Source organism: Haemaphysalis longicornis, unplaced genomic scaffold (genome assembly GCF_048455015.1).
Source record: "Haemaphysalis longicornis isolate Haplotype H1 unplaced genomic scaffold, Haemaphysalis longicornis Haplotype H1 scaffold_10, whole genome shotgun sequence".
NCBI lineage: Eukaryota > Metazoa > Arthropoda > Arachnida > Ixodida > Ixodidae > Haemaphysalis > Haemaphysalis longicornis.
The window spans coordinates 49,643,063-49,656,684 of record NW_027526204.1 but is presented as its reverse complement, the minus strand read 5'-3'; the positions used below and the strand labels follow the sequence as shown (position 1 = coordinate 49,656,684).

At 45.0% G+C, this 13,622-nt stretch overlaps 1 protein-coding gene across 4 annotated transcripts in view; it reads right to left on the bottom strand.

Moving 5' to 3' along the window:
* The window catches only part of LOC144158506 (uncharacterized), a 37,001-nt gene that overhangs the window by 5,400 nt on the left and 17,979 nt on the right, over positions 1-13,622 (bottom strand). For all 4 annotated transcript variants that reach the window (XM_077689418.1, XM_077689416.1, XM_077689419.1 and 1 more), the window contains one exon: positions 7,016-7,142. In XM_077689418.1, the coding sequence (XP_077545544.1) occupies positions 7,016-7,142 (127 nt within the window). The remainder of the gene's footprint in view (positions 1-7,015; positions 7,143-13,622) is intronic.

The window sequence follows — 13,622 nt, the reverse complement described above, 5'->3', positions numbered from 1 at the left end:
TTAACAAGAATCTAGCATATACCAAAGAAATAAACGTCAAACTGCTTTTTTAGTTTGGCATTTTTGTTGACCTGCCGAATTTGTTCTTCCCTTTTTGGAGCACCTAGCATTGTTGTATTACAACGAAATTTTACACAGATGTCCCCTTTAATGCATAGAGCTGAAAAATCTCAATTATGAAATGTATGTTTTAATATTTACGACAGCCATAAAACAAAACAACAAAAGATATGTGGGCACACCACATTGTCTTTTCGCATATGAAAATGAAGTTAAAACTTTTATGTTAGATTTCTACATTCTGCAGTATGTAAGAGATAACGCTGGTCATTTTATTATTTTCAGTAAAAATTTTTAGAGTGAAAAAAAATTTTCTACTCATCCTCCTGTGCGAAAATTCGTTTTGAGCAGCTATGCAAAAAATGACTCGATATTTGTGAGGACAAGGTGCGTCTTTACAAAGTGCAAATTCGAGCCTACTAACTCCATAATTAAAAAAGGTTGTTTCGAGGAGCATGTCCCCTTGAACTGAAAACTTGTGGTTTGCGTACCTTATAACTTGTTCAGTTTCAGTTGAGCTCACTTTTCACAGATAGGCAAGCAGCCCGACTTATAACTTATCTGGACATCTCACACAAGAAAACTAAAAAATTGAGTGAAGCGATGTTAAACCTTTCTTTATAGAACTCATTCATCATAACTAAAAGTGGGCCACTTGAACACCTCCATGAGGCACACCATATTGCTGAGTGTATGCTTGTCATAAAACATTGTCAAGATGCACACGAAACGTTCTGTGGGTGGAGAATTTTTTCTTATATTTAAGATATTGCCACAGATTCGAAATGAGCTAAGGTCGAGTAAACCTTATAATGCCCGTGTTGTGATGCTGCAAAGTCTCGAAAGAAGAGCCTTCTCCGAAACATAGCCCATCCCCTTTAGGGATTAAATATTCGATTACCTAAAAGTTCTCAAAGTTCACCCGCCCTCTAAAATCGTGCTAACCTTGACGTTTTAACAGTGAAGCTGTTTAGCAAATAGTTATTTTGCGTGTCCGCAAGTAAAAAGACCAATAAAATGCCGAGCGTACATGACTGGTGCCTCGCGGTGGCTGTCTCGCAGTTAAAAAAAACCAAGGAAATGCCGAGCGCTCATGTGTGCGTGCCTCGCAGCGAGCGCCCAGAGCGCCCCGGTGCACGTTTGGCAAAGATTGGCCAAGATTCTGGTGAACTCCCGGCATTTAAAAAAACCAAGAAAATGCCAAGTGCTCCTGTGTGCGTGCCTCGCGGTGACCACCTAGCATCACCGGCGCACGTTTGTCAAGTCTATTGAGATTGGCCAAGATTGGCAAAAAAGCTCCAGCGCTCGCCGTAATTGTGCCAACTTGCTTGGAACAAGAAAGACACGCCATAGTGTACGCCCCTCTAAGGTGATTTCCAATGATTATCACTTCCAAAAAAATGAAGGAAACTCACAACAATAATGGAGTAAAGCTGGTTGCAGAAGCGAAGAAGCATATCGGCTGCAATTGTGGACGGTCGCAATGGTCGTGAAGGTTGTGTACATCTTCGCTACCTTCAAGTCTTGCGTGTTAGTGTGAGCTTCCTTCATTTTTCTGAAAGCCTGGGAAAACTCCATCCACGAAGCGTCTTGCAGTTGCGAATACTACCAATGACAGCAGTTTGAGCAAGGGTCCACACCTGTAGGACTTGACTAATAATATAAGGGACGGGTAGTAGATGAGAGGCATTCAAGATTGGCATGATAAGGGCACAGTTGAAGTCCCAGTGCAAGAGTGACATGGTGAGAAAAACAGCTACTGAACAACTTGTAGACAGTCATTCCTCTGCCTCCCATGCAACTGTGCATTTGCGGTTGCTTCCAGCACCAACCATGTGAAGTAGCTACATGATTAAGAGAATGGTGGAACTTGTTCAATAGTTTTAGCAATGGTGACTAAGCAAATTGTGAATCCGCTTTATGTGTCAATGCGGTCACCTTTTAGTACTTTTCTGCACTTGACCCAAAGTTTCCCCATCCTGTTTGACAGCAAGCCTTTTCTACATGTATAAAATAGCCATACAGTACTGCTTACATACAAGTGCACCTTTCACATTATTTCGACCAAGGCTATCATTATTCGAATTTGTTTAACAAAACCAGCCTGGCAATTGTCTACGATTACATTTTGTTCCAAGAAACGAAGTAAAAGAAGGTTGTTCATCTTTTGTAAAATGATTGATTGATTGATTATGGGGTCTGACGCGCCAACTACACAGGTTATGATGCACACTGTAGTCGCCCGCTCCGAATTAATTTTGACCACTGGGGATCTTTAACATGAACCGAAAACACATGGGCATTCTCGCCTTTCACCTCCATCAGAAAAGCGGCCGCCATGGCTAGAAATCGAACCTGCATCTTTGGGCTCAGCCACAGAAGGCCTTAACCACTCAGCCACCACGCCAGGTATCTTTTGTAACAGCTTACACAGGCAGCCTGTTAGTGAGAATGGCCTATAGCTACCCGCTAAGAGGTCCTTCCCTTCTATTACTATTTGAACAACAGTGGCCTCTTCCCAGGATTATAGTAGACACAGTTTTTGATTGTTTTTTTTTCTGCCAGCATGCCTTCAAGGACATGCCTTAAAGTGGTAGTGAAGAGAAAATGCATTTGTCTTTGCTAATTTCATCTGCTTGCAGGACATTTTAAGAACATAAATTCCAAATATTTTCACGATTCATTGCTTTTGGAATTTACAAGGTGCCTTTGAAATTTTCGTTTTGAGGTGCATCGCAAGTGACCATGTGCACGTCATCGGTCAGCAGTGCAACTAGAGTGACGTCACGTCAAGTACATTCGAGAGTTCAACGCGTTCAACGTTCTTTGTGCATATTGTTCTGCAAAACTGCAAACCCGATATTTGACAAATATTGCATCCTTTATTCATTCCCAAAAAAGTTTTTTATCCACGTGAGCGGCGCCGTGACCGCTTCAGTTGTCTGGCAACCATTGCAGCAGAACTCAGACCTACTGGCTGCTTGTACAGTTTGTAGCCAGTTTCCCTGCTGAATTTCACGTTATTTTGCCGAATTCTCTTCGGAATTATGCCTTTTTTTGTCTGAAATGGCCCAAAACTGCTCAAGCAAAAAAAAGTTCCCCGTGTGCGATTCGAACTTGTGGCCTCAGGACCAGTTCAACGTTACGGCCAGCCTAGTCGGACACTTTATCCGCTACACTATCAATGTGAGAAGCGCGCGTGGCAAAAAACTGCTGCATAAAAGCCTCTTCGAGTTTGTAACCCAGAAGTCTGTCGTGTTTTCATAAATTCTAATCCACCCACAGCTTTAACCACCAACTTACTGTTGAACACTTCTGCAGTAAGCCAAAGGGGAGCGTATACAATCAAAGAAACAGCGTTAACAGCATTGTTTATTGCAGGAAACAGGAAAGCAATCATCGAACTCCGCGATGGTGGGACTTGGCAACTCGGCGCTGTATCACTGCTTCTCGCTAGTTATTTTTGCGCTTGATAAGTAAATGATGGTTGGGTTTTAAGTTCCGACTACTCGAAGTTCCTTCGATAAACGTGTTTATGTAATAAATTCTCATTTTAAGTGTTCGGTCATTTATCTCGTCAGGTCAGACAATTCACGTTCGTGCAACTCACATTACAGGCTACGTGGACAGACGTCGACAAACTTGTGCAATAATATCGGCTAGCAAAACGACAGTTTAGACTCGTGCGAAACTGCGCAGTTTACGAATGCCCAGTTTCGATTAAACGTGGTTACTCCTGCCTGCGCCACTAGCCTGCATTGTTGACTGAAAGTTCGACTATGTTGCTCAGTCGTATCAGACATCTCCCGTTCAGTTGCAGGGCGAGTTTCATCATGGCGCTGATGTCGTAGCTTTATCTGACCCTTTGCAAGCCCGGTCAATGCCGAAATATTGTGCAGACGAGGGATAACTGTGATTGGTTTCTTACTGACTTGCTGAAACGTCACTTCACGAGTTGAGGACGAAAGGCTCGGTGAAACTGTAACTGCATTTGTTTTCCTATTTGCCGATATTGGGAAATGAAACGAGTATGCATTGTATGTTTATTAAGGCTCCACGGTTATAAGCGTACACACAACACAATGTTTTTGAAAATCTCTTCATGACCCCATTAACATATTGAAAGTCACATTATGCCCCAGTTAAATGTAGGTTGACGGATTGTTGGTAATTCCGTTGTTCTTGAATTGGCGCCCCCTCGATGATCCGAGAACCGGTGGTGCAGCCGAAGACAACGAGGCCTATTCCAGTGGCAGTAGACTTTAATGTACGGAGAGTCAGGGATGTAAACAGTGCGTGAGACGACGGCGTTCACCCCGGCGTGCACCAACACAACCGTCCCTCGTGTCGTCCCACCGCCGTCTCCCCCAGAATCCCCCGATCAACATCAAACACAGCATACACAAATCACAACTTCATATGCTGTCCAATCACAGCCAAGAACACAGGTACTCTCCATTCGCCCCGACTATTCATCCTCGCCATTGGTCCTGCCTGAATCCCCTCACTTCCTCACCCTACTGCCCCTTTAGGTGGAGGAAAGACGTTCTCACGGGAAAGGAAGAGTCAACGCCCTGACAGCCACTGAACGTTACCGCGACGCCATCGCCGGCGCCTGGCTTACTGAGGCTAAGTACTGCTAGACAAGGCCGGCTCCTCAGATCATCCGCCACAAACGCGCGCCGCGTCCGCTGTCAAACGGCGTCGAGCATAGATCAACACGGCGACGTCTCGTCCCGCTAACGACGGAAGCACTCGGTGTGTCTCGCCGCCCCGTGCCCCCGGTACCGTCCTCAGCCGACAACAACAACAGTGAGGGAAACAGCAAAGCATTGCGCCGCCGCCGCCGCCGGCTTTAGGCGCCGGGCACAACTCCCGGGCAATTTTCCTCTCAAGCAGCCCCCGTCCGAGTGAAAGCGGTGGGAGGCGAACAATGCACACTGCCGTCGCGTTGCAAAGCGGCTCGGGACACAGGAAGGACGTACGCTGACCCCTACTCGCAAAACTTACACCACAACAAGGTAACATACATCAATGACATACACCAACTTAACTGCCCCCCAGGAGTTGTTCTTGCGTAGGTTGACAGGGCATTGGCGAGCTCACGTTGAGCGAATGGGCAGCTGTATCCCCTTCACTCCAATTCCACATTTGCAGAGGCTGCTGTTCCATGAAGTTTTTGTGTAGCAAGAATTGTGCAGTGAGCAGAACTGGATGCACCCTTAAAGTGTTGACCAAGAGCATTACCTTGATCACTAAGCGTGTTTCCAGGTTAACAAATGGGACAATTCATTTTACGTCCTTGGCACTTTGAAAAAGAGAACAGTGCATTGGGACTATAAAGAAAAATCAGACACATGCACTTTGTTACTTCTCTTCCTGTCCCGTTTGATGCACCATCACTTCAACGTTGAGTACCAACCACTGCCCATTTCATCTCTTCTGACGTTTGTAGTGGACTAAATATTTTCCAGACTTTGTGTGTCACTGTATGACTTAGCTGAAATCGATTTTTTCTAACATTCAATTTTGTATTCACATCTAATTCTCTTACCTCTTGCTTTTGCATGTATGACTGCAACCAGGTTTCCAGTCTTTGGGTACATTCGAAGGGCTGCCCATGATTTGCTTTGACTTGTTCTTTTAGCTGTCTTGCCCTCATAGCTCCACCGGGGTTTCAATTTGTTTTTTACACAAAAGGTGGCCCATGCCGGGCCTGGCCTGAAGCCCATTGGTCGCAGCTTGACCAGAGCGCTGATGAAAACAGTACGCTTTTTCTAACTCCCAAACTTCAAACCCTGCCACAGCCAGGCACAAATCAAGTATGAAGAGCTGAGGTCTGTGATGTTGCCCCAAAGTGCCCCCAAGAGTGCTGAAACTGCACCATGCGGCATGTTTACAAAATCTACCCATACCAGTTGCCAAGTGCATAGGAGAATCAGTAATGCTGCCATAAGGTGGAAGTTTGGATGAAGAAGGCAGCATCCATAATTGACAAAGGCACGATCAAGGCCTTTTTTCTCTGCACAACACGAAGTTTTCTCGGGCGGAAGGACGGTGTCTCCCCAAAGTCGGCACAGCTGTTACTGAGTTTCCACACGAACATGTGCACCACCTCTTAATTATTCATATGATGCATGAGACCGCGATGTACGTGGTGAACCAAAATGTAATTTCACGGACTGGCCTCCATGCTAACAACCATGCATTCCATGCTTTATGTGCCTTGCCATGTTCTCTATACATCACGGTACACTAACTTTGCTGAGAATATCCAAAATTCATGAACAGTTGTTTGATTGATTGATTGATTGATTGTAGCATTTAACGTGCCAATGCTACACAAGCGATGAGGCGCGTCGTAGCGGAGGGCCCCGAATTATATTTTTACCACCTGGGGATCTTTAACGTGCGCCAAAATCTCAAAACCTCGGGCGTTTTCGCTTTTCGCCTCCATCAGAAAAGTTTCCGCACAGCCCATGAAGGGTTGTGTTGTTATGATGGAATGGCATGTACTAGCAAAACAGAAACTGAAGCGTCACTTACTTTCAAGACGAATTCTTGAAGAAGTCATAAAAATTTGTGCGAATATGTGGCAGGATGCGTCTTGATTCAGTGCAATGTTAACTAGCAAAGCAAAAGCATTGAACTGCTACACTTCAATTCTTATGACATAATTACTTCTTGACCTTGTCTAGACGAATTGTTTTATTTTTGGGAGGAACTTCCTTCCAATTCAGGCATTGAAGAATCTTGGTTGGCACTTATGCACGCCATTATATGGGTGTTTGGTGAATCTGCAGGAGTTGCTACGGCTACTGGCACTCCTTTTTAGTTGAACAAAAGCCCCTTTTACTACATTTCCTCCTGCACTACTCATCACTGAGTAAAATAAACCACTATTTAAAAGTGGACCCTACACTGTTGCACTACAAAAAACAGCGTTGCAACCTACCCTGGGTTTCCAGAATGTGGCTTGCATGAGCAGGTGTGAGGACCAGCTTCTGCTGTAATGTCTGCACCACCTCCTGAAGCAGGGAATTTCGCCAAGGAACACTCTTGAGCATTGCAATTTTCCAGGACTGAAATAAATAAAAAGTAGGAGTAGCTGATGGCAATGAGTCGTAGACAAATCCTTAAACAGACTCTATACTTGAATACAACATACATGTTTGCCTCTAAGTCAGACTTCATGATGCCAGGATTATACTGCAGCCCTCAAGGAACCTCTATTGATCTAGCCTTAAATCCCAACGCAGTGTTAAAAATTAGATGTGCTGAGAAGTTTGGAAGGTAAAAGCTAGGCGAGATTTATTAAAAACATTCTTACTGCTGCATCACATTTGCATTTGTTTCTTCCCTTTAATTTCCTTGTTGCTTAGTGCAAAACACTTTGCCGAGCTTTTTTTCTTCTACTCCCACAGCGCACACTGTTCTACAACTTTTACACTCGCAATTCATAACATTGTACATTTTTTATAGCAGGTGCATTAACCCCCAAAGCTCGTGATACCTGGCCAATAGCCAAAAGGGTATGATCGACTAAAAAAGGAACAATATTAACAAATAAAATTTTTGTTCTAACACTACAACATCCTAAGATATTACAGTGGTAGCCCATAAGCCGCTGGGCTGAAGTCCCATTGGATTTCACGTTTTTATTTATTTACTCTTTATAGCCGCGACCACTGTCTCAACCAGATGAGTTTTTCACAAGATAGGGCACTACAAGCTTTGTCTTTAAAACTGGCAAAGTCATGAACGTAGGCAACGAATGATTATCGTGACTGAAAAATATTTTAAGTCGTGCATATATTTCAACTGAATTGATATAGTGGGACACCTCAACCAGGTACTTTTAACACTGTTCTGTTACGCAAAAGCACATGGGGTAATTTTTGACGCATGTATTTGTCCTAAATAGCTTGACTTATGGCAGTCTATTGTACTGGTGGGACACTATAATTACCGCTTTAAATTACGACATTTTTACTAAAAAGAAATATGTGATCACTGGAAATGTTCATTAGCTTATGCAAATCACAATTCACTTTCTTTATGACATACATACAGCTAGTGCAGTATTTGCAAACCTTATTTATGCTAGTTATGTACAAGGCCACAATTCAGGGCAATGAATGTACAAATACTTTTCAAAAGAGCACCCTCAACAAAACTCCACCGTTTTCAAAAAAAGTCATCCAGAAGCCCCTTCCACTTTTGTTCATATGGTTCTGTATGTGCAGTACACAAAGTTTTCACCACTATGTAGCACACACGCGCTACGTGGATACTGTCATTACATAGTCATGACAACCAGGGCAGGGATGCATAACTTGTAAACCTATCATGAACAAGTGAAGCATCCCGGATTGACAAGACAGTGTCTAACACCTGCTTGCCAATTGAGACTGAGACAGGCTAAACTGGTTTTTGATCAAGAACTGCAAAGGAAGAATGTCATCGTGTTGGCATGAATCAGATGTCAAGAGCCGGATGAAACTATACATAAAACATATGGATGAAAGTATTAAAGAAGTTAGGCACTTCTCTGAACTTCACCTACGAATCACAAGTCTAGTCTCCAGAAGTTTCAAGTCCAAACTTGTCCCAAGCACCTTCACAAAACTACTGCCCCCCATTATCTATTTCAACCTAGTGAACCTTGTAATACCTGACCAATTTTCTTACCAGTCCATGCACAGTACACATTTTCTCCAGACAAAAGTGTTGCCACCTTTGAAGCTGCATCACTTTGTAGGAAGACGCCAGCATCTGCTAAGTATTAAGCTGCATACAAATATTAGTGGGTTAACGTTGCCCAGCAGCGTCTTTTTTTCATGAGGTGGCCCCTCAGCAAGCAGTTGAATGCCTATAGCAGGAATACATTGATGTCAGGGGAGAGTGAAGAAGCTTCACAGCGATAGCTGGTGGAGTTATCAAAAGAATTTTACCTCTGTTTTTACTATGATAAGCAAGCTTTATGTGCACCTATCAGGCTAGAATACATAAATTTATGAGAATAAAACTAAAGCCCTGTACTTTAGTAACCCCGTATGAGAGAATGCTTACACGAAGCCATCATTATGATATTGCATTTCAGTTTTGGATATAAAGTATAGACACTGATGTTTGTGAGGCAATGTGCTCATTTGGAAGACGACGACAACTAAAACGTGGCAGTAACACGCCCAAAGAATGCTCGTGGCGCAAATGCGGGCTGCGGGATCGCCCTCAGTGTGGTTGCGCCAAGGAAGAAGAAGTAGCAAGCCAGGCGAGGGAATGATGTGGGCCAATGAAAAGTGGCCACAAGCAAGGAGCTGGGGAGGCCAGGGTGGAATGGAGAATGCCCAGAGAAGTGGATGGAGGAGGTTCGAGGAGTGCGATGCTTTGGCGTGCTCCGACCTCGATCGACCAGCTGCCTGCTGCCCGTCATGTACGAGCCGTTGCTGGTTGCCTCCTGCCTGCTACAACCTGGCACCTGGTCATGAGCTTGTGCCAAGCAGACCAATGTCTACGAGGACAACAGTGCCTTCTCTATAGACTTCCCAGGAACACACAGCGCCATCATCTGCACCATGTCACACCTCACATCGCATCATTAGCCAAACCTACGATGCCCTGAGGAGACCCCCGCATCACGCTGAACAATTAGTGGGGACTTTACAATTTCTTAAGCACTGGTATTTCACAGTGTTAAGTACTATTGTGATACACTGAAATACGAACGGTGCGCATGGCTTCTAGCACATGCTGCGCTCCCTGGTGATGGGCCATGTATGCACAGCAGGCATAAGGTTGGGAAACCCCTCTGGTAACTTATCCTTACTGTGCAGGCACAGCTGCTCGCTTAGAATGCGGACCATATACTAAAAACCTCGCGCACCATTGTTCCTATTTCAATTATTCACAATGAACCTTAAGTTGTAATTGGCACTTGGGTGTAATTCACTCTGTAGATGTGTTTCGATGTGCACTGTGTTTTTTTTTCAATATATGTTTCTTTTTTCTGTCTCCAAGCACCCTCGTCTTGTTACTGGCACTGTGGCAAGTCCCGGTCACCACTGAGTATACCTGAAAAGAATATGTGCTTTTTCCTCACACTACTAAATATTTATTTGAATATCAAACTTCTTTTCTCTCAATTGAGATTCCCATTTGATTTGAGCTTAAAGGGGCACTGACACAAAAATTTTGCATCTTGTTTGGATGTTGTTTATTTACAAAATATCCACGGGATGTCGATTGCGCGTGGTCCTCTGCTGGCTGCTCGGTTGCGTTTCGCACACTTTAAAATTGGTTTTAAATATGCTCTAGGCTGTATTCGCCGCTGACATTTTGCAGATGATGTATGTGTGTTCACACCAATCTATCTCCGTAGTTATCTTGCCTTCCATCAAAATTTTGTGACAGTACCCCTTTAACCATTATTGAAAGTACTAAATGAAAAAAATTAAATTATTCATTTGTTGGAATGAAATATTGCAATAAAATGAAAAGTTGGGCGAATTGGTTGTTCATCTTGGTGTAAAGTGGTGTAGAAAGATGAAGGACAAAGAAGTGCACAGGACGGGCTCTGCCCTGTACTCCTCTCATTACATCATCTTTCTCTGCCGTTTTACGCAAAAAATGAAGTATGTGCCCTAGCCCCACATACACATATTTCGAGTGTCGGTAAATTTTATTTTAACCAAATTTTCATTGTTGAGTGAGCAATAGATGCGCATGTCAGCAAAAAATTTGTGCCATCCATCCATTGAGCCACAGCAACAAGAGAACAAAGAACCAAGTGTGTGCAAAGAAAGGGACGTGAAGTTGAGTTTCGGCCTAGTGATGGCATTGCCTGCAGTGGCCCTGTGCTTACACAGTTCATGGTATGACATGCAACTCACAACATGGACAACAAACACAAACTACACAAGACAGCAGCTTTCCTGTCTACTTTGTGTTCACCCAGTGTTTTTCATCGCACCCACTGTGGTGGCTCAGTGGGTATGGCATTATGCTGCTGGTCCTTAAGGATGCGGGTGCGATTCCTGGCCGTAGCGACCGCTTTTCAGATGGCAATGAAAAGTGAAAATGCCTGTGTGATAGAGATTTCGGCGCACACTAAAGATCCCCAGGTGGTCAAAATTAATCCAGAGCCCCCCACTACAGCACACCTCTTTGCCTGTGTAGCATCGGCACATTAAACTCTATAATTAATCAACGAGTTTTTTATTGCACATGATATTGCCAGACTCCTGTCGTTTGATGGCAGCGCAGAGGGGCGGTGCCGGAAATCCCTCGTTTGCGCGAGTGGGTGTGTGTGCACACACCACGGCTTTATGAAGAAGAGAACGTTGTCTCTCGTGGGCTTTTCTCAGCTGTGACAGCATCGCTATTAGGCTGCCATAGGATTTTTCGTCCCTTTTGTAATTAAATAACTACTTACTATTGACAAGTCCCTTCATTTACGCTACATTTCTGGTGAAGGAGCCGGGTACCAGTTGTGAATCTCGCATGCCCCGCAAGGACACCATCCCTGGAGGCCTGGTGTATGAAACAGCTCACACCTGTTCATGACTGCACCAGTCGTCGGCTTCAAGGTGTATCTCCTGAGTACGGACTTATGCCTGCGAAGCCCAGGGTAACAGCGGCACACCCCGCAGGCCCAAAAATGGCAAGCAACAGCCCCATGCTAGGTAAGTTCGTGTTCCAAAAGCCGCGACAGGCTCCAACTTTTCATGGAGACGTCTTTGAAGAAGCAGAGAGTTAGCTTGAGCTGTATGAGCGTGTCGATACGATTCAATGAATGGGATCAAGCGCGGAAGCTTCATGACGTGTACTTCACCTTGGATGACGGCGCGAGGACGTGGTTCAAAAACCACGAAGCAGATTTCACAAGCTGGGATGATTTCCGGTGCAGATTGCTGACGACCTATGCACGGAGTGACCGCAAAGTAAAGGCTGAAGCCGCTTTGCGCTCCAGAAACCAGGGCCCTAAGGAAAGCATCGCTAAGGTAAATATAAAATAGCCGCGAAGCTTCCGGCGAAAAGCGGTTCAGAGCCCATTGCCAGCGACATCAACATGGGGGTTATGGGAGTGAGGAGGGAACAATAAGGAGGGAACAAACACTAATAACAAAAAAACAAGTTTTATTCAACAATAAAGCAATGTTTATATTTTACGAATGATATTTATTTACCGTAAAATACCAATCAAGTGCCTGCACCCGCGCAAGCGCCCCACAAGCATTTTCCCGGAATTTAGCATTTCTGTACACGACCGAGCAAGCGCCCCCTCTCACTTCCCGCCATTCCGAAATCGTTTTTTTTTTTTTCGGGCTTTTGGATGCCACCGTGTTCAAAGCCCATGCCGAATCCAATGCAACCCAATTCGTTGCTGCTACGAGAACGCGTTACTGGCGTTACAAGTCATCGCCGCCATTTTTTCGGGAGCGGTTGTCTTTGTTCGCTATGCATTCGTACACGGTAAAAAGGAAGCTCAAAGTAGTGGACTGGCATCGGAAAAATGGCAGAAACGTGCACCTCAGTTTTCGCGTTTTCAAGTTAGACCGTAAAAGGGTACGTGAGTGGGATAAGAACTATGAAGTTATGCTCAACAAAACTTCGGGAAATCAAAGGTTCGTCGCAAATTGAGCAGCGGTGCCCCCGTCTTCAGTGAAATGCTCGACGACACCCTGTACGAGTTTTTTGAGAGCGAAAGGAACTGCGGACGTGCGGTGAGCAATAGACTGTTGTCCGAGGAAGCCCTCATCGCAAAGAAGCTGCAACTGGGTAACTTCAAGGCGTCCAGCCAGTACCTGAACAGATGGAAGCAACGGTTTGCAGTATCCACGCGACAGGTAACTAATGACAGTCAAAAATTGCTCGAAGATTGCGCCGATGCCGTGCGAGCATTTCACTCTGCAGTTGGCTCACTGCGAAGCAGTCACGATTACACCTTGCACAACATTGCAAACATGGACCAGACAATGGTTCATACTGACGCGCCCGCGAATCGGACCAACGACTTCGTAGGAGCCAGTACGATACGAATTGTGAATACCGGCTGTGCTAGACGGAGATTTACGGTTGCTTTGACAGCCTGCACCTCTGGTCCCAAGCTACCAGCGTTCGTCATACTCAAGGAGCCGAGCGGGAAAATTCCAGAACGGGCCTTAAAGAGTCTCCGTGTGCCAGGTAAGGACAACTTTTCATTCGCGGTCTCGTACAAATACAGAATGCGATGCATTTTGAGGTCGCATACTTAAACCATTGTTTTTATTTTGTTTTACCCGTAGCGAACGTTCGCGTGACGGCGTCGACAAACGGATGGATGACGTCGGAGAAGTTTCAAGAGTGGTTGAGGAAGATCTGGGGCTCGAATTTTGACGACGTGCGGCAGCTGCTCGTGTTGGATCCGGCATCCATACACCAGACTTTAGCGGCCAAGAACGCCATCGAGGAACGCGACACCGACGTAGTCTACGTGCCAGCCGGCTGCACCAGTCTGCTCCAACCTGCAGACGTGTTCTGGAACAAGACCTTCAAGGCTAGTCTTCGCCGGACCTGGGAGG